At 26.5% G+C, this 23,292-nt stretch overlaps 1 protein-coding gene across 5 annotated transcripts; it reads left to right on the top strand.

Moving 5' to 3' along the window:
* Positions 1–1,321: 1,321 nt before the first annotated feature.
* On the top strand, positions 1,322–22,665 carry LOC126898803 (recombining binding protein suppressor of hairless-like). 5 transcript variants are annotated; one of them, XM_050673163.1, is made up of 2 exons: positions 1,322–1,449; positions 20,450–22,665. In XM_050673163.1, the coding sequence occupies exon 2, from the start codon at positions 20,454–20,456 to the stop codon at positions 22,002–22,004; it is 1,551 nt and encodes a 516-aa protein (XP_050529120.1). In that variant the 5' UTR covers positions 1,322–1,449; positions 20,450–20,453; the 3' UTR covers positions 22,005–22,665. The 5 variants fall into 5 exon arrangements, with proteins under 5 accessions (XP_050529120.1, XP_050529122.1, XP_050529119.1 ...); XM_050673165.1 differs by lacking the exon at positions 1,322–1,449 and adding an exon at positions 1,471–1,490; XM_050673162.1 differs by lacking the exon at positions 1,322–1,449 and adding an exon at positions 17,592–17,970.
* The last annotated feature ends 627 nt before the right edge of the window (positions 22,666–23,292 follow it).

The following is a 23,292-nucleotide window of genomic DNA, read 5'->3' as shown; positions in this document are numbered from 1 at the left end:
TTTATGTAAAAAATATAATAGGCATATACCTAAATACATTATGAATTACTTCGAAATGCGGTAAAATGTACCCAACCATTTACTAACACACATAAAACATATTAAGTGGTAAAGGAGAGTGAAGAACAAAAATTTTGTAAGTAAATGTAAGGTTATTGTGGGTGTATACGTATTTTATCGGCAAATACCTGTATAGATTTAATAGAACCTATATAGTAATTTTTATTTCATTATTTTCTATGTCGTTTGTGAAAAACCTTAAGGCAATCATGAGCTTGTAATTTGCCATCATATTTAGCATAAATGAACAATAAATATTATAGTATATATAAATTCGATTAGAATTATAATAATATTTATACAATCATTTTTTATAATAATATTTCAACTGGTATTCCAAGTAGGTACAAATACACAAGACAATTATAATGTGCAAACTTTTTAAAATTATAATTTATTATAAAAAAAATAATAGCTTATTATATTAACGTATATTAAGTGTGCAACTATTATTATTTTTTGGTCAAAAAAAATAATTTTCGTATTGAGCGTGGGAAACGGTTCAATTCGCTCTAAATGTCGATGTGCCACCGCGATGAATATTGAAACATTCACAACAAACAAAATTCTCACGGACCTTTTTCCCACGAACGCAATCCCACTGACTGATTAACAGGTGTGCGTTTGGGATTGTAATTCTTTTTACTTCGATCATCACTACTTTTCATATTATCTACTCATTATAAATCATAAATACAATCGCATCCTTTTCTTGTTTACACTTTAGGCTCAAAAGAAATCTTTAGTAAACAAATAAATTTATTTTGAAAAAATCTTCATATATAAATAATGAAAAGAATTAATAGAAAGTTCAATACTTCTATTTCTATAATTAAAGTACGTAATGGAGGACGTATCCAAGGGTTCAAAACACTCATCTTCGATTTTTTTTTCAAAAAAACCCAACACTGTATATGTGTATACATATTTTGGATCTCTCCCTAAAGAATATTCTAGATGTGGATACGTAACTTTTATAAATATCAATTAGAAAACTATTCTTGATTACAAATTATCATACAAATATTTGACAATATATTCTAAAAATACAAATTTCGCTTATGATTAACACAATATATAAATTTTGTTTTAAGTGCCACTTATGTCTGCAAGTACTTAGTAAAAATATAAACCGTGACGGTACGTGTTTAGCGTTGATCATGGTAACCTTCTTCCTGAAATACGTATACGGGATTTTTTATTAATTTTTTGTGGTTTTTTGAGTTAAATATTTTTTAGTTTTTAATTAATATATTTAGTATAATTTAAATTTTTAAATATTAACCGTACTCAAATTACACTTAGTAACACAATCAGTAGATTTTTGTAAGATAAATAGAATTTTGTTCACACTCGAGACAAAACTAAATTTTTCAAACATGGTGACTGGTACAGTAACTAAATACATTCAGCATTATTTAAATTTTAAGGTCTCAGTATTTCACTTTGAATAATTTTGTTGATTTAAGATGTATAATCTTACTATCAAAATTAAAATTCTTCTACCAATTTTTAAATATTTTAAAAGCATTTCAAATATTGTTTTATTATAGAGCTTACTCATTTTTTTAATTTAAATGTCATCTAGGAGCTTTATATTGCCTTTAAAATTTTTAAAAATATTGAATTAAACGAGTTAATTTGTATTTATTAAAAGTTGTTAGAATAAAAATTGAAATAATAAATCTATTATGAAGTTGTACAGTTTAAAAGCGAATTTTACAATAAATTTTAATGAATCAGTATTATAGTTATTTAAAATTACAAAGCATAAAAATATTATTTTACTAAATCGAGATTACGTAAATATTGATCATTTTTTATTTGAAACAATAAATCTTTAATTTCTTAATAGTTTTTATTCTAATTTTATCATTTTAAAATCATGCATTAAGTACATTGTAAATACATTTTGCTGACCGTTAATTTATTAATTTTTTTTTGCTATTTGTACCAGTATATCACTAAAGAAAAAGAATTTATTTTTAACAAACAGACTCCCCCGTGTAATTTAAATTTTTTTTATTTGTTCAGAATCCGTGACTTACAAGCATTATTCTACAAAGTATTTGTAGTCTATTCAATGATTTTTAAAGAACATTAAACTATTGTAAAGTATTAAGTCTATATTGACTGATATCTTTTTATACACAGTTATTTGGTGCTCGAATCTGTGAAATATTGTGCTATTAATGACCAATAGTATGTTGTGGAATCACAAAAAATACCTAAGCATAAATTTAATAGATGAGTCACGTTGCAAAAACTCTCAAACCGACGTAATAAAATAGGGCGTATAAATGTGCAATAGCTTTTCCTAAATAAGTAGGTTTTATAAAAAAAGTGTCATTATCATCATCTCTTTAGCTTCCCAACTATATAGAGTCAATTCTAACTTGGTAATTTGACAGGATTTTCGACCTGACGCTACTTCATTATAGCTAAGGGAACCAAAATGGTGTGTCACTGTTAAAGTTTCTGTATGATCATCCATTTGGAAACTAACAGCATCAGTACAGCTGAACATTAGCGCTAAGGTGACAATCAAATGTTCAGCTGCGTCACCATGTCTATAAAATTTTTCTGTAAATAAATGTATCTAAGAAAATTTATAGTTGTGTTAAAGTCTTTTTTGGAAATGAAAATAAAATATATCTACACATCCAAGAAAACAGTCATAACTAACAATATTACAATTTTTTAGGAAAGTCATTTAAAGTTTTAAACAACATAACTTCTCTGTATAAATTTTTGTTTTGTTTTAAAATTTCTGATTGAATTGTTGAAGAAATCATGTTGATGTTTTGCAGGAATATAGAATAAAATATATCATAGTAAAATTAATACCTTCTCAGCTTCACATTGAATAAAAAAATTGTTTTATCAAATTATGTGATTACTAGGCTTTAATTTCCTGCCGTTACACCCTATACTTAAGGCCATGCAAGTCTCACGCGACTTTGGAGCATAAGCTTCTTTGGGTCGTTTTCATAAGTAGGTCACTGATTCCAGTAGAGTTACTCGAGCACAATAACTGTTTTGTAGAAAAAATATTACATCAGAATCAATGTATCAAAAGTATGTTAAAAATGTATTTAATAAAATCAGAAAATGATTAAATAAATATTAAAAATAGTATTATTTTAAATTAAAAAATAGTAAAATGTATACCCATACATAACGTCATCGTTATACCCATAACGATGACGTTTATTTACTGAGGGCGTATTTATTTTTTTTTCTTTGGTAAACATACTATAGAATTTGTTGGCTAAAAATCAAAGTGATGATTAAAATGAACGGATTGAATTAATTTTTTATGATATCTCAGAAATGTCTTTGGTGAAAATTTCAAACCTTAAGTCGTAAAACCCAGGCGTCAACAAGCGCTTTTCTCGAAAACGGTCGAAATTTTTAATAACGATCGCCGTCCAGCGTCAAAAATTTTCCGATCTTTGCCAATCATTTTTCTGGAGTTTCGTGACTGAGTACTTATACTATTATTACTAACAATATTATTGTCACCTTCATATTCTATTATAAAAAATGACCATGTGATATGAATAACCACCTCACCATTTTGCGCGTTTAGTTAAAATATTGTATTGATAAAATTAATATTTTAAAAGTTTTTTTCTAAATAAAAATATGAATTAAATTTTTAATTAAAAAACTAGTTAATAGCTTTATTATTTTGTTAAATTAATGAAGTAATATCTAATTAAAATATAATATAATCAATTTTAATGGTTGTGATTTATGGTTTTTGGAAAAATCAATTTAATATATTTTGAATTAACTAAGTTTTTTAAATTTTACATTAAACATAAAAATTATTTTTTCTCAAAACTATAAATATCACTTAATCAATTTTGGTTCAAATAAATATATTGCTCGTGTCGGGGGGTTAGCTGAGTAGGTTACTAGAAACATTTCAAGACTTTATCTTAAAATTAAATTGTTATGATAAATAATTAAATTATTTTCTCAAATTTTTGACGATATTTCAAGTAATCTATAACACATAAAAAAAGGTACCATTAGATTTTGTCTAACTTAAATTCTTTGATAATTAAATAATCTGTGTCAACTTGCCCCTGTGGTCATTTATCCCCAATCACACCTATAAAAAGGGCTTAAAGTGGCAAAAAAACGCAAATGAGTTACTCCTATATAATTTTGAGCGTCTTATCTATCTATACAATTGCATACGAAATTAAGAGATACTGTATTTTAGGGTTATTCAAAAAACATCAACTATTTGATCACGTTACAACCCTATTTTTTTTCTTGATATAGAAAACTTATACTGTGAAAATTTAGACTTCATCAAACAACACCTTACCGTGCCGCATTGGAGTTGAAGTTTGACCAGATTGTTGTTTAGTTTTTCACATTTATTCAAATAAATATTAATTTATATACACTAATACATTTTTATATTTACGTCATCATCTACTACCTGTAAAAAATATTGTTTTTGTTCTACGTTTTTGGTAATTTTAGCGTTACATTCTTCCATTAAATTTACAAAGTGTTCGCAGTATCATTAACTACTTTTATCGAAGATATTTTTAGTTGGCTATTATTATAACTTTCATTATCACTCGATTTATCTGGATCTAATTGAAAAAAGTCCGTTGAAATATGTAATCATGAAAATATGTTCACAGAGTTAGTCGATAACAAGTCTGTTGGTAGATCAGAGTTTATAAATGAAGAAGTATCTTTTGCATTTAATGTAAATTTTTTTGGATTGCCTGTTTGTTCATCATATTTAACTTTATCTATAATTTTTCTTTTAATTTCCACTGAAATCCTTTTATCAAATAAAGCAAAGCCCACATATTCTTAACTCAAGTACCACAAATGATTGCAAAATTTGTTTAAGGTTATTTGTGCTATTTCTTTGTTTATAAAGTACTAATTTTTTTTAAAAAAATTATTATCATTTAAAGTAGTTTCAATAGTATTTGTGCAGGTAAACCATTGTTGTACGTAATATGTAATAATAAAACAGTATACCTCATTTAAAGCAGAACTTTCTTTAGAAGTAAGTTTAAATTGATGCCTAAATATTTAAATTTTTAAACAATAGATGGCTTTGCCATTTATCTTGCATAGTGATAAGCTCCAAATTGCTTGAATTGAATTCAATTTGGCGGTGTACATTCTAAAATGATAATTACTAGCTCTAAAAACTCTTTATAGTCATCTCGAGGTAAATCGTCTTTCATTTTATTTTCTGCGAATGACAAAAACTCACAAACTACATCATACTGTATCATACCATTATCTGTTATACACGTAGAATAACTACTCTATATCATGCAAATTTAATTGAAATAGTTTAAAAAGGGGTATCCTTTGGCCAGGCATAACAGTTAATTTAGTTTCAGAAAATACAACTTGAAGTATGACTTCAAATATACGATGACGACATGCTAATAGTAAAATATTCCGGTTTAACTTTTGTTCTAACAAAACACAAACTCCATTTAATCTGACTGTATTGGAAGCTGTAGTATCAACAACCATAGTTTGGATTTTATCAAGTAAGTTCCATTATTGTAATGTGTCATACACTGCAGATGATACTTCTAACCTTATAGAAGAAGTAAGATCAGAAACAGCAAGAAATTGCTCTATTCCAAGTACTACAACAATAATTGGTAGTCGGTCTACATTTTTTATTTCTGTTATATCAGGTAAAATTTTTGTATTCCAATGAATTACAATAAAATCATGATCGGCACTTAAAAAATTAGACTTAATAGTTTCATAACTATTTTGGCGTAATTTCTCGCGAGTTATCTTAATGAACAATCGACTAAGGAAAAGATCATTAATGTCTACCGACACAGCTTCGAGACAAGCTGTTATAATATCCATTGCATCTTGGTTACTTACTGTAGATTTATCTAATGCTGCACAAAGTTGCGGAGTTATATAATTACTTTTTAATTTTTTACATTTCAAAGGACCTGCTATATTTTCTGAGTTGTCATATAAATAAATAGGCATAGGATCTGGATTATTAGTTTGTTTAATTTAATCTGTTTCTTTAGAACTTATTGATGAAAAAGCATATTAAACTGCTCAATAAAATTAAACATATATATTAATACATCAGAATTATATAGTAATTATACTATATTAGTATAGTACTTACTAGATTCAAAAACTACCATTTGTTCCCAATTTTTTTATAATCAAGCTAATTGATTTTTTTCAATCATGTGTGTTTTTAGATGTTTTGTCGTTGTAACTGTAAAAAATCTAGATCTTCTTTAATTTTTATCAATTTTGTTACATTTTTATGAGCTATATAAAATTGTCTAGATATTTTTTAAATTGATCACCCCTTTGTTTGTTTAAAATACTTGGTTTATTTTTATTTTTTTCTAAACGTCTTTAGGACTTTTAAATCTTTTTAAATTTTAATGTTCAATAAGCTCGATTCCGTGTTGGAATCCTAATTTTTTTCCAAAAAATTGTACATTCATCTATCACCAATCCTGCACTTTTATATAACCTAAATTTTACTATCCTCGTATTGTAAAATAATACACTTAAGCAGTCTTTAATTGACGGTAGTTTGATGATTAATAGAATCGATTAAATAAATATTTCTTCGCGACATATTCCAATAAAACAAAAATCAAATAAAAACTAAAAATTAATAAAAATGTGTACAAGTATATACGAGTATAACTTTCGGTTCAATGTCAAAAATAACGCAAATATATAATCTGATGATTGATAATCAGTACTTAAATAACAATATATTTCTTTTATCATTAAAAAAAAATAGTACTTTCAGTATTGAGTCCTATGACGTATTGTTTAGCGCGCCTCATTTAAAATCTATTGATCAGACCTCTATTCTATTTAACTATACAAAAAATTAAAAACTTTTTTTTTTATTTCTGAAATATATATATTTTTTTTAGAAATTAACTGAGAGTAATACCGTAATGGCTCGAACAAAAGATTTTTTAGATATAATAAGGGGAGATTAAGCCCCTCCCATTTTTGTAGTCTCCAATTATAAACACTATTTATCTTACACAGCTTAGTATTTATTATTTTTTTATTTGGTGTGTATATATAAAATAATCATAATATTATTAATTTTACAAAATTATAAAAATTAAAAGATATTTTTGAATTATCACAGCAATGATAGATTTTAGAAAAAATGTATCAAAACCTTTTTTGTTTGAAATTTAATACTAAATAGTTTTTATTATATACATTTTTACGTTAACTATAATATTTATTGAAATATATGTGATAAACTAAAAAACAACCCTATTTGGTCAAACTTTAACTCCAATGCGGCACGGAAAGGGGTTGTTTGATCGAGTCTCAATTTTCATAGTATAAGTTTTCTATATCATGTAAAAAATAGGGGCTTGACATGATCAAAAATCTAAAAAAAATAAATCATCTATGCGTTTGAACCACCCTATTGTATTTATAACTAACGTTCTTATATAATTAAGTAAAATTAAAACTATATTAAAAATATTATTAATTTAAAAAAAAACTAAAAAATATTAAAAATATTAAACTCAAAAGCCACAAAAAAATTAATGAAAAGTCGCGGATACGTATTTCGGAAACAATGTTACCATTATCAACGCTAAACACATACTCATAAACACATAGTATGTGTTTAGCGTTGATAATGGTAACATTGTTTCCGAAATACGTATCCGCGACTTTTCATTAATTTTTTTGTGGCTTTTGAGTTTAATATTTTTAATATTTTTTAGTTTTTTTTTAAATTAATAATATTTTTAATATAGTTTTAATTTTACTTAATTAACTAGCCACAAGTGATCAATTTTTATTATATTCTTATATAATATTTGTATGTTTTTTTTATAAGATAGAGTATAAGCTATTTTAATTTTTTTTATTATTCATCAAAGTTATAAGTAAATCTACGGCCGATATATCACTTTGTCACTAATATCACTTTCATTTGTGTATACATTATTGTGATCAATGTATTTTAGTTTTAATTTGGTTATTTTTGTAAATCGATAGATAAAATATTTTATTTTTTATAACTCAATAAAAGTAGCGATAAGTGCCTTGTGGTTTTTCTAATAACAAACGTCTATTTCAAGGCACCCTATATTGTAAAATTTTAATCTTAAAGAATGATCCATTAGATCACATTAATCAAAAGGCAATAGATATTTCTAATATCATATTATATTAAATTGCTAGACAAAAATGTTTAAGTATAATTTTTTGCCAGAAATAAATATTTGTATTGATGTTGATAATTTTGTTTTGAAAACGGTTTGAAGATCATATTATTATCCTAAGGCAATCTTGTGTTAATTTTTAGAGGAGTATATAGGGAATTTTTTCGATTATTTGTGGTGATATATTTTATCAACTAAAGTAATTCAATTAATATAAAAGACCACAATATATTATAAAAATTACCATGAAATTGTATCTATTCTTATTGGTTGAGCAGAAATATAAATTACAAACATTAATACTATGAATAGGATTAAGCTTATTGTAAAAAAATTCATGTAACCCTTTGTAATAAGTTATTAAATACGGCCCTGCTGTCTAAGATTCAATTGTTGCATACACGATTATATTTACAATTTTTGTTATTTGTTTATTCTGAGTTGATACCAGTTAGTTATTAATAAACTGAGATACCTTTAGCGCGATACTAATCTATATATTTTTTAAATAAAAGCATTTTGTCTATTTGTCATTTTGTAAAATAAAAAATCCTAGGTAAAATATATTAAAGAATCAAACGATTAAAATTTATCTTACAGCACTAAAATAATAATTTTAACATAAAATACGAAATTAAATTGAAAACAAAATTTCTGATAGCAAATTATAATGTAAAAAAATTATTCAAACTGTAAATTTGCTAACGTAGAGGCTTTGCCTCATGTTAGCTAATCGTCTGATATTAATTATTATATGCAGATAATTAAAATTAGGTTAACTATAGTTATTCTATTCTGTATTAATTTTTTTTTGTTTATAATATTATACAATAATTTCTTAATTAAGCTTTCCAATAAAACTAAGATTTATTTTTAAAAATGTAACTATTTAAATTTTTATATTAGTATACAAAATTATATTAAAATCACAATAGAAATAATTTTTTAAAAGATTGTTTGTAAAAACATTAGATAATCACTAAATTTTTTGTATTAATAAAAAATATTAAACTATGATAGTACTTGAGGAGAAAAATAAAATAAAAATGTGTTTTAATACCTCATACTGTAAGAATAAAAATAATAAAACATTTCTTGACCACCCTTTTTACGAAAACAAAAATTCTGACTGATTTACCCCCCTCTAAATATTTACACATAAAAGAAAATTATGAGAAAATAGTTAAATTAATCTAATGGCAATAACAAATTACAAACTTTGGTCATAAAAAAACAATCATTATCAACTCTAACATGAAAAAATAGTAGCTAATCGAAGGCATTACCTTCAAAAATTGAAAAAAATTTCCCTCGTAACCCGTTAGTGGGGGAAATCTCAAAAAAATTACAAAGTTAATAATCGCTAATTTTCGACATTTTTTCAATTTGTTTTTACTTTAAACAGTCATAACTTTTTTAATAATGACCAAATCAATAAATGTGTTAAAACTTTCATAGATTGTCTTGTTGCTTAAAGTGCTTGAGGATATATCCATGTTTACAGTTGAGTTCTGACGTTTCGGACTCATTGCAGAGTCCATCTTCAGAGTGATGGTTGCTAGTCGGTGGCTACAACTATACTGGCGTTTTTTTTATTCCTGTGTTTTTCATTGGATGATTAATAACAACGCATTGTGGTATTATTCTTTTGTCTCTGCATCTCTTCATAAAAGTCAGATTTGATATAAGCTAGGCCTTTTTCTGGGATAAATTGTCCTAACGTCTACAAGTTTTCTTCGTTTCCTCTCCGTAGAGTCTTGTTATGAATGTATTAAAACTTTCATGGATTGTCTTGTTGCTTGAAGTGCTTGAGGATATATCCATGTTTACAGTTGAGTTCTGACGTTTCGGACTCATTGCAGAGTCCATCTTCAGAGTGATGGTTGCTAGTCGGTGGCTACAACTATACTGGCGTTTTTTTTATTNTTTTTCAAAAATACTGAAATTTTATATATATATATATATATATATCTTAAGTCAAAGCTAATGTAATATAATTTATTATGGAAAAATAAATTTCGGACTTTAATTTGTCTTCACGATAAAAATGACTACCGTGTGCTATTTTTGTGTCAAAATTCTCGATTTTATATTTAAAATTTTTAACTTTATATTTCTATAACTTTTTGAAAATCATATAGGTTCAAAATTTAAAATTATTATAGGATATTCCTTGTTAGGATATTTGATAATAAATGTACTTATTCACTATTATTCACGTTTCAATTTATGATATATGAACTTATTTAATTAAAAATTCAACATGTTTTAGACAATGTTTCTATAACTTCTAGCTCCGATGCGAAGCTGAGAAGGTATTAATTTTACTATGATGTGTGTTTTTTTTTTTTTTTATGTCTGTTGCCACTTTTTCTCAGCTCTCACTGGACCGATTTCTTTCAAAAATACGTCAAAAGATCACAAATCGTATCTAGTTGAAGACATTACCCTTAAAAATTGAAAAAAATTCCCTCGTTCCCCGAAAATGGGGGAAATATCCAAAAAAATTACAAATTTAAAAATCGGTAAATTTTGTCATTTTTTTCACTTTTTTTTCTTAAAACTTCCATACATTTTTGAAAAATGTATATATCAGCACTAATTTTTTTTTTCTAAATACATTGTAAGTACATCTTTCATTTGACATAATTTTTATTATAATTGGACAAATTCCCCTNATATCCATGTTTACAGTTGAGTTCTGACGTTTCGGACTCATTGCAGAGTCCATCTTCAGAGTGATGGTTGCTAGTCGGTGGCTACAACTATACTGGCGTTTTTTTTATTCCTGTGTTTTTCATTGGATGATTGATAACAACGCATTGTGGTATTATTCTTTTGTCTCTGCATCTCTTCATAAAAGTCAGATTTGATATAAGCTAGGCCTTTTTCTGGGATAAATTGTCCTAACGTCTACAAGTTTTCTTCGTTTCCTCTCCGTAGAGTCTTGTTATGAATGTANAAATTAAAAAAAAATGTAATGTTTGCGATAAAAATCATCTTTTATCGGGATGTTTTTTGTACTTAAAACTGCCATAACTTTTTAAAAAATCAACAAATCAACATAATTTTTTTTTTATACTAAAACCTTAGATGTTTCCCTTTCATTTGATATAATTTTTTTTGAAAATCTAACACTTATTCTGCTCACTGAGGGAATTTAAAATAGTAATTTTTTTACAAAAAATAACTTTTTCAACTTGATTTTTGATAATGTTCCGGAAATNATAGAACTTTTTCAACTTAACTTTTGAAAGTGTTCCGGAAATACTGCGTCCTTAAAACGTATATAAAATTAAAGCTTATTTTATATACTATAAAATAAAAAAAAAAATTTGTCCTGACGACCTATCTTCTATGCGCAAATGGCTACCGTATTTAAAAATATGCTATTTTAACAAATTTTTTTTTTTTCAATTAAACACTATCTACAGATTTGCATCGAAGTGTTTTTTATGATAGTGATTTCAATCACTGTCAGATATCTATATTTGTCCCAATTATGCCACATTCTAAATGTGCCGCAATCTCACTGTGCTGGTTTTTTTTTAATAATATGAATTATACTACTAATTGTTTTTTCATGTCAATTACAAATGCTTATTCAAATGTTAATAATTTTCATGGAAAAAAAATGTATTGCTACCAGTAAATAACATAATAAGTGTTTAGTTCTCTACTTTACATAATATGGACTAACATTTGATATCATAGGAAAATTGTAAAAAAAATCAAAATTTAACAAACTTCAAAATCCTGTATAAATGTAACTACTAAATTAAAATAAGACTTTTTGGTATCAAAAGTTTTCTTAAAAACTTATCTATAAAATAGTTATCTTAAAATCTTAAAAAAAATTTTAATAAAAAAATTAATTTTTAAAATATTTTTTGTAATTACGAAAAATAGCACAAAACATATTAGCTTCGATACGAAGCTGAGAAAGTATTGGTTTTACTAATATGTGTGTTTTTTTTTTTTTTGTCTGTTACAACTTTTTCTCAGCTCTCACCGAACCGATTTCTTTCAATGATACGTCAAANTTTTTTTTTTTGTGTCTGTTACCACTTTTTCTCAGCTCTCACCGAACCGATTTCTTTCAATGATACGTCAAAAGATCACAAATCGTATCTAGTCGAAGACATTTCCCTCAAAAATTGAAAAAAAAATCCCTCGTTCCTCGTAAATGGAGGAAACCTCCAAAAAAATTACAAATTTAAAAATCGCTAATTATCAAAATTTTTAAAATTTTTTTACTAAAAACTGCCATAACTTTTTGAAAAATGAACATATCAATATAATTTTTTTTTAATAGATGCATGATATCATTACCTTTCATTTGGTATATTTTTTTGTTATATCTGATCCTTTAACTGAACACAGGGGGGGATTTAAAATGACAACTTTTTCACAAAAAATTAATTTTTTTAACTTAAATTTTGAAAATGTTCCGGAAGGTCTGACACTTTTATATATATCTTAAATTAAAGCTAATGTAATATGCTTTATCATGAAAAAAAAAAATTTCGGACTTTATCTTATCTTCATGGTGAAAATGGCTACCGAATGCTATTTTTGTGTGAAAATTTTCGATTTTGTATTTTCCATTTTTAACTTTATTATGCTATGACTTTTTGAAAAATGTATGGATCAATACAATTTTTTCATTAGAAGTAGTATTTATATAGATCTTTCATTCGACATACTGTTTTTTTAAATCGGACCATTTCCCTAAATACAGGGGGGATTCAAAACATAAAAATGCATATAGAAAGTAGAACTTTTTCAACGTAACTTTTGAAAGTGTTCCGGAAGGTCTGACACTTTTATATATATCTTAAATTAAAGCTAATGTAATATACTTTATAATGGTAAAAAAAAATTTCGGACTTTATTTTATCTTCATGGTGAAAACAGACATTAAACTTAATAAAAAAAATACGATTTTTGTAAAAAAATTCTTTTTTATATTTTTAACTTTATAATGCTATAACTTCTCGAAAGATGTATGGATCAATATAATTCTTTTTTTTGTAGATGCATGATGTCTTTACCTATCATTTGGTATATTTTTTTTATAAATCTGACTTTTTACCTGCCTACAGGGGGGGATTCAAAATGACAACTTTTTCACAAAAAATTGACTTTTTCAACTTAAATTTTGAAAGTGTTCCGGAAAGTCTGACACTTTTCTATATATATTAAATTAAAGCTAATGTAATCTACTTTATTATGTAAAAATTTCGGACTTCATTTTGTCTTTACGGTGAATNGACTTTATTTTATCTTCAAGGTGAAAATGGCTACCAAATGCTATTATTGTGTGAAAATTCTCAATTTTATTTTTTACATTTTTAACATTATAATGCTATAACTTATTGAAAAGTGTATTGATCAATCTAATTTTTTTATGGGAAATACTATTTTTTAATAATCCCTTTTTCATTCGACATACTTTATCTTAATCTGGATATTAATAAGGTTCTAGCAGTTTATGAAGCTTTTGGAATAATCCACCAATTTTTTAAAATTAAACACTATCTAAAGATTTGCATCGAAGCGTTTTTTTTTGATAGTAATTTTAATAAAAATACAACCCAGCACAGTGGGGTGGCGGCACAGTGGGGTCGTGGCATAGTTGGGTCCAGTATAGATGATATCTGACAGTGATTAAAATCACTATCATAAAAAACGCTTCGATGGAAATCTGTAGATAGTGTTTAATTGAAAAAAAAAAAATTTGTTAAAATAGCATATTTTTAAATACGGTAGCCATTTGCGCATAGAAGATAGGTCGTCGGGACAAATTTTTTTTTTTATTTTATAGTACATAAAATAAGCTTTAATTTGATATATGTTTAAAGGACGCAGTATTTCCGGAACATTTTCAAAAATTAAGTTGAAAAAGTTAATTTTTGTAAAAAAGTTGCTATTTTAAATCCCTCCCAATGAGCAGGTTAAGTGATAGATTTTCAAAAAAATGATATCAAATAAAAGGTAAATATTTAAGGTTTTAGTATAAAAAAAAATTATGTTGATTTTTCAAAAAGTTATGGAAGTTTTAAGAAAAAAAAGTGAAAAAAATGACAAAATTTACCAATTTTTAAATTTGTAATTTTTTTGGATATTTCCCCCATTTGCGGAGAACGAGGGAATTTTTTTCAATTTTTAAGGGTAATGTCTTCAACTAGATACGATTTGTGATTTTTGACGTATTTTTGAAAGAAAACGGTCCAGCGAGAGCTGAGAAAAAGTGGCAACAGACATAAAAAAAAAAATAAAACACATCATAGTAAAATTAATACCTTCTCAGCTTAGCATCGAAGCTAACATTAGGTTAGATTTTAACTTTACTACGTTAGCAAAAGTACTACATGTATTAAACATATGTTAAATTAAAGCTTGTGTTACGTAATATAAGTTAAAAAAAAATTTGTTCCGACACCTTATCTTTTAAGTGCAATTTGTAGCCGTAGATAATATTTATACTATTTTCGTGTTAAAAATTTCGATATCATATTTTATTTTGTCGACATATATTGAATAACTGCTTGAAAAATGTATGAATCAAAATAATTTTTTTTATAAATACTTTATATATACCTCTTTTATCTGACATACTTCTTTTTTAAAACAGTTTTATTTATACAAGGGGGGTGCAAAGCTTGAAACATATAACCGTTTTATATAACATACGAACATATAACTTTTACAACTTAACTTTTGAAAATGTATAATTTTACATTATTTTCTGAAAAGTTTTACATCAAGCACATCAATTTTTTTAGACGTTAGCTATAGAAGTAGAAAATTATTTACAATAAAATAATATAATTTTTTTTATTACAATAATTGTTAGGTTACCTTTTATGATATCTCGACGATTTAAAAATATAACAATAATCTATATAAATTCTATTATACAGGGTGTTCATTAAGTCAGGAAACGGGTTTCTATTGTTCTCATTGTTACAAACAATGAGAACAATAGAAACCCGTTTCCTGACTTACTGAACACCCTGTATATTTATTTATGATTAAAGTAATAATTTTAGATTAAACAATTATCTTGATAATTTAAATTATTGACAAATAAATCATCATAATTTATATCTATATATTGATAAATAATAATTATCAAAATTTATTGAGATAAATTTTTAATATCTATTCAATCGTTCATTTGTTACTGAATGATGAAATTTAGTAATTTGATTTCAATTTGCTAATGTTATTTTATTTAATATCATAAGTCTTCATTTTTCCATTTAGCCACATAAACTAGTTAAGTTTACCATCGTTCATTGTCGTTCACCAGTGTCTAACATTTTAATTGATAACTATGATGAAAAATAATTTATGGCCTTTTGAAACAGCTTATTGTTTTTTTCAGTATTCGGTATTTAGAAAACCAAATGAATGATAAACTTTTACTTTTTATCTAAATTTTTTAATAATCATTAAGTGAAAACTGTTGATCAAATAAAAAAAAACTGTAAGAATAATATTATTTATACATTTTTTCTATCATATTATCAAATTAAAAATAGAGATTCCTATCTCAAAATAAAATTTAAGATTTTTTATCTCTGAAGATACAAAAAAAATTATTTGATGCCATAATATTGTAGTTTATTGAACTAAATAATTTTCCTCTTTATAAAAATAAAAAAATGTTTAATAGTTAGTTAAGAAAATTAGTAGTTTACTCAAAAGGGTGAATTCTGTAGGGTATATATATATATTTAATTTATTTTCATCATGTCAAATAATTATTTCAGAAGTATCATAAACAATAATTATACATAATAATTTGAACAAATGATAACATATCTTATTTCAGTACCTACACAGTTATTATGCAGTAATGAATTGATTACGTATAATCTAATATGTTTATTTTTTTTAACTATACACTATCATATTTAATGGTGGTTATTATTTAAGAGGTAGCATTTCATTCAGATTTAAAAATTATTTCGCAATGTTTTTAATAAACGTAGACAAAAGAAGAAGATCTTATAATGTGAATCACTAAAATTCGAATTAAATGATATTATTGTGGTATACTCATTATCCTTCAACTACTTACTGTTGAACTATATATAGTTGTGTACGATTAAGAGTAATTTTCATTTTATTAAGCAACAAAGCAAGTAGCTTAGTGTTTACATTACTACTATTGTAATATTTAGCCACCGCCGGATGTCAGGTGTATACTACAAGAACTACACAATACTTTTGTCAAGTGTAGAAATTAATTAAATTAAATATCAAACCTTTAATAATGCAATGTCGTCAGAAGAACTTACGGATTTTTAGCTTAGAATAATTACTGAATGAAAAATCTAGTGAGAGAATTTACATGCGAGGGCATTGGCCTCTATACTATAATAATTATAACATATAATACATGTATTTAAAAGTTTTACTCTCGTTCAAATTAATAGTTAATAAAGAATTACGTATAATTTTGAAATAGTAATTGATATTAAATATGAAAAAAGAAAAATTGAACAAATTTTCGACATTATAAAAAAATATTGAGAATAATTAAAGTTATTGATTAAACAATTTTTTTTCTTTATCAAGAAAATATTATGTATGAAAATAAATTACAATCGTATCATTTAATGTTTTCTGAGGAATAATTGATTATGTTATTGGTATCTCATATTAGATACGTTAGGAGGATAGTATAACTCAATTAACAGGCATTAAATTTTTCCCATTCTGACTATTAATTTCATATATCATTTTTTTTTTTTTTGTATGTGATATTGATGTCTAAGATTTTTAAACATTAAAAAATATTTATCATATTAAAATCCAATAGGAAGAACATATAAAAAGCAATAGTATCTGCTGATTTAATAGTAACATCAGCAAATTGTAGTAAAGAAGAAACCGTTGTTAGATACATATATAACTGCACATATTGGAAGACGGTAGCCGGCCGCCTTAGCTGCTGTAGGTTCCCACAGTCTTGCAGTATACGTATAGTATAATATTATTATTATTATTATTATTATTATATACCACACCGACCGACCGTGGGAACCGGCGAGTTCGCCTTGAAATCTTCCGTCTCTCGCACTTCCCTCCCCCTTTACGCGGAGTACCCTATCGACGCCACCGTCGACGGACCAACGCCACCGCCGTTTCCAGGCATGAATGGTTACATGCGACGATGACGGCAGTGATGACTATACACACACCAGAGAGCGCATCAACATTGGCGTCGGCCCCTGCACACCGACCAGGGCCACGTCACTTTACAGCCGATCTATCGAAGTAGGCCCCATCCACACAAGTGTGGAATGTTCCCACGGATCCCATTGGTCTATCGTTACCACCGCCTCATGAGTCCCTCTAAACCCCTCACCGTTGCTCTAGTCATAATCATCAAGTCTTGTTCTTGTTCACCTTCTCCTCGTCCGTTTCGCACGCGGGACCGTCCGATTTCCGCACAGGGTAATACTTGCCGCACTGAACTGCCACTGAGCTCAGTCGTTCCGTCTGTATTACGACTGTCTCACGCGCATAATCGACGATCTTATCGGACCGGTCCGAACCGAACGCACGTGTTTGAATTCATTTCAATGTTCATGTTTTTTTTTTCTAAGGAGTCAAATACATTGTTTTTTTTTTGATTAATTCTATCAAAATTGTCTATAAACTTGAGGTAAATTGTCCAATTATATATTTTTTAGTTTAAGATATTTTATAGAAGATTTAAAGTTCTAATTTAATATTTTAATATATTAGTAAGTTAAACTTTCAAATTTTAATATTGATACTTTATTAATATTTAATGGATAACACTAATAAAATTAATCATTTAATCTTCCAAGAAGTCCAAGCTCAGTTTTTAAGCATCTTATTTGATATTTTGCTTTGATCTCTTTAAATAATCGTTTTTTTTAAATTTAAATTTGAAATTTACAGTTTGTCTTAGAAATATTATTATCACTTACGATTTTTTATTGATTTGCCTAATTAAAAACAAAACTCTTATATTAGAATAACCTTTTTACCTTAAAAGAATTTTTATGAAAATAAATTTATTATTATTATTCAAAGCTAAAAATTTTTACGTTGTATACACATTTTTATATACTTATGTTTATTAAATTTTGTACACTTGTCAGCTATAATATTATGACTGATAAATTCATACAACTTTATAAACTAAAGAGTTGTGTTAACTCTAACATAAGAAATTGTTTGATTAAAAGCCATTGTTTAAAATTAAAACTATATTAAAAACATTAATTTAAAACTAAAAAATTGTGTTTGTATTAATCAATTTATTAAAATTAAATTAATATAATAATGGTATTTTAATATTCTATCCATAGTATTTAATACTTAAGACTATATAAGATATTTAATATGAGATATTAAGTGTTTTTAATTGATCATTAATTAATTTAACTTACCTAGTTATAGCGTACTAATTTACACAATTATCATCACAACTATAAATTGTAAAAATTAAGTATCTTTTTAAAAATATCTACATAGAAAAATATAAACTAATAAGCAGTTAGGGGTCTTGTACTCAAAATCGATAGTCGCGGTCATTGAATGGCAATTATCTGTTCACCATATTCGTAAGGTATTGGTTGTTTCACATTATTATTAAATTTTAAGTATACAATAATTCTTATTGATAATAATCAAGCGCAGGACTAGCTAATTGTCAAGACCATCTTAATGCGACTTAAAATTTGATCTTTTGCCTTTATTTTATTTAATTTGATTATTTATTATTTTTTAATATCTTGAACTTAATTTTCAAAAGGTTTTAATTAGTTATTCATAATTTCAACTCTTAAATATTTTTTAAAGGCTTTCGAGCTCATATTTAAGTCCATTAAATAGTATAAAATATATTAAATTACTCTTATAGTAGCAATATATAAAATTATTTTTATTTATTTTATATAACATTTTAATTTGATTGTTAATTACTTATAAAAATACTGAAGTATTAGTCTTAGTATAAAGTATTTATAATAATTGTTCAAATTTATTGTAAGAAGATCGTAATTATTTTTTTTACAACCATAGGGGTAGCACTTCAAAAGAGAGGTTATTTTGCTGTATTTACTAGTTTGTGAATTGGAGGGTAGTAGGTACGTTTCAAAATACGGGACAGAGGGAAAATAAATTGATTTTTGCACCCTATACAACAATGATCAACAGTGTATTCGTTCACTATCTATGTCAGGCCCAGACGAAAAATTAACCATTAAATGTACATTACATTATTTTAGAACTCAGATGTGAAAAACATCAGCTATAACTAACTTACAAATAAATTAATCATCATTCCTGTTTTTTCTGGACACATTTTTATGTACTTAATACACAATACAATTTTCTTTGTAACTATCGCTAAGGATTAGAATAATTCAATATCTCAACTAATGAAAATGCCTATATTTTTAGGCAATAAGTACATATAATTAATGTTTCTTGATGTTACAATATTGTTTAATTTGTTAATTCAATTAATAATCATTGAAATTTATTGGTCATTACTGTGTTACTAATTTCACTAGTTTCTATAATTACAACAGAAGTTATATAGAAAATTATTCGAAATTAAAATACGGAATGTTCAGTTAGGTTCAAGTATTAAGTATTAAGCTAAAATAAACAAATTTTTTAATCAAATCTTCAATATAATTTTAATCCGTTAGTTGAACAAAAGTAGTAAGACGGAATATAAATTCAACATGTTTTTTAAACTTCGATAGGACATCAAATTTAAAATTTTTTGAACCACTTGCGTATATGCTTTGTAAATAAATATATTTTATAGCTTAAAGATAAATTGTTTATCATGAAAACACTTTATACTAATGATTTAGTGCATACTTGATCTATATACAGACTGTGGTTATACATTAATTTTTTTATAATATATTTTTTATTATAATTATACAGACAATTTTATTCTATTTATTTAAAAAAAATATTTATGTTATTTTTAACAGATGAAATTAACATTTTTTTCTCATCATGAATGATAGTTATAATTATATGACTTAAAATTTCACAAGTATATCAATATTATCTTAAAATAATTGAATATTTTAAAGTTTATACAAATCAATATAATATTAAATTATACTATATTTTACTATGTTTAGATTTATGGGAACCTGGACGTTAAAATCGGAGAAAGATGGTGAGACAGAAGACGGGGAAGTAGTTGGCACATTAAGTTGTTACAACTCGGCTGAGCTGTTAGGTCTTCCAGCTAGGATGCCTCACAATTACGGCCCCGAGGCACCCATGCAGTTTCGACCCGAGCAGAGACTGACCCGAGATGCGATGGAAAGATATCTTCGAGATCGCAATGATTTGGTGTTGGTTATTCTGCATGCTAAAGTTGCTCAAAAATCGTATGGTAACGAAAAGCGATTTTTCTGTCCACCACCGTGTATATATCTATTCGGAGATGGCTGGAGACTTAGGCAAGAGCAACTCCTCAGGGAAGGTGTTTCTGAAGGTAACTCACAGATGAGTGCATTCATCGGTATTGGAAGCACTGACCAAGAGTTACAGCCGCTTGATCTTAATAATGGCAAGCAATACTGTGCAGCTAAAACACTATTCATCTCAGATTCAGACAAACGAAAACACTTTATGCTCATGGTAAGGATGTTTTATAATGTTGGCTACGACATTGGTACATTCCATAGTAAACGCATTAAAGTGATATCAAAACCATCCAAAAAGAAGCAGTCGTTAAAAAACGCAGATTTATGTATTGCTAGTGGTACCAAAGTAGCGTTATTTAATAGACTCAGGTCGCAGACGGTTAGTACGAGGTATTTACACGTAGAAAAAGGAAATTTTCATGCCAGTTCTACTCAATGGGGTGCATTTACTATTCACCTACTAGACGATGACGAAAGTGAGAGCGAAGAGTTCAATGTTCGAGACGGATATGTGCATTATGGTAGCACAGTTAAGTTGGTGTGTAGCGTTACCGGTATGGCATTACCTCGACTTGTGATCAGAAAAGTAGACAAACAGATGGCCCTACTTGAAGCAGATGACCCTGTTTCACAATTACATAAATGCGCGTTCTATATGAAAGACACAGAACATATGTACCTGTGCTTATCTCAGGAACGTATCATTCAGTTTCAGGCGACACCATGTCCGAAAGAACCCAACAAAGAGATGATCAATGATGGCGCTTGTTGGACAATCATTAGCACTGATAAGGCTGAATACCAATTTTATGAGGGTATGGGACCCGTCAATTCACCTATCACACCGGTTCCAATGGTGCACAGTCTAAATTTAAATGGAGGTGGTGATGTGGCCATGTTGGAATTGACTGGCGAAAACTTTACTCCACATCTTCAAGTGTGGTTCGGTGATGTCGAATCTGAGACGATGTACAGATGCCAAGAAAGTATGCTAGCTGTTGTACCTGACATTTCGTCGTTTAGGGGAGACTGGCTATGGGTACGACAACCCACCCAAGTGCCTGTGTCTCTAGTGAGAAATGATGGTATTATATATGCTACTGGTCTGACATTTACGTATACGCCTGAGTCAGGACCTAGAAATCATGTGCAAACCACCGAAGAGATTATGAGAGCTCCACATACGCATAATAGACTACCACAGCCAATGCACACTGAAGTATCTTGGAATCAAAATCCCTGTGCTAAAGAGTACCAGTAATCTCGGCACAACAGTTGAAATGTTTATTAAAATATATATTTTTGTATGAAAAGTATTTTATATTTGCTAACTTATATTAACAGCAAGTATTATGTGTATTATTAACTACTACTATGTGGTCTATATACGCTCAAAAATATCGTCCTGAATAATAACTGTTGTGTAAACAATACGATGAGATTTTGTAATGTATTGACACTTGTTCTCTATATTTGATGGTGTACAAATATAAAGGCAATTCATTTCTCATTGCAAACTGAATTATTTACTACTTATTCACTATTATATAATATAAATATGTACCTAATCGACTGATTTAAAAATATATATACTTACATCAGTATACGTCCGTCAATACCAAAATTAAGATTTAACATTTAATTGTAATATTTTTAAATTTTATTATTTTTAAACTGAAAAAAATAATTGTACTCTAATACGATAATGCTAATGCCAAAGACAACTTACAATATCATTGTTAAGTATTAATATATTGTTTTATGTATATTTTTTAAGTTCTTAAAGGTTGTGATCTATTTGTAGAACGTTTATTTTGTTATTCTTGTGTCAAACTTTTTTCTCTGTATTTTTTGTTTCGAGAACAATCTATAAATCTGTATTTTTTTTAATTTAAATATACTATTATTTATAACAAATATTATATCTGAATACATTATTATAATTATATATAATAGTTATAGTTTAATTTTTTATTTAGTTTTATGATAACATTATTCTTTTAAATTTTGTAGGTGATTGTTAAAGAATATTATTCTAAGTAAATTTTACTTATTTTGTGCAATGGTAGATTTTTATAGCAAATAACTATATTATTTTTTTACTTAATATATGAGTGGTTCGATGTAAAGAAATAATATGTAAAGCTTATCCAATCTTATTAATTTATTAAAATAAAAGTTTATTCTATAAAATTTTCATTATCAATATAAACAAATATATCATTTTTTGTCGTATTTGCCGAGTGACTATAATATTTTGCATGATTTAAAGTGCATATGACACTAGATTAACCTTTTCAAAAAGCATAGTGAGTACTGCTAAACTATTGATAATGTAAGACCGACATATTTTCAAAATAGCTATAGAGTTATTAAGCGTAAAAAAAACATTGTGTTGATAATATTATTAAAATTGATCAATTTTCAAATAAAGTATGTTTAATAAAAGGGTTAAATTTCTCATATATTTTAAAATGAGTTCATTTCTGATACATGCACATATCAAATTTAGCATACTTATACACACATATCAGAAGTTTTAAAAATAA

Source organism: Daktulosphaira vitifoliae, unplaced genomic scaffold, assembly GCF_025091365.1.
Source record: "Daktulosphaira vitifoliae isolate Bord-2020 unplaced genomic scaffold, ASM2509136v1 Scaffold_2, whole genome shotgun sequence".
Lineage (NCBI taxonomy): Eukaryota > Metazoa > Arthropoda > Insecta > Hemiptera > Phylloxeridae > Daktulosphaira > Daktulosphaira vitifoliae.
This window is presented reverse-complemented; position numbering and strand designations above follow the sequence as displayed.

Bases quoted from the DNA above. Each gene is read 5' to 3' on its own strand.
- LOC126898803 (XM_050673163.1), top strand. From the start codon at position 20,454: ATGGGAACCTGGACGTTAAAATCGGAGAAAGATGGTGAGACAGAAGAC.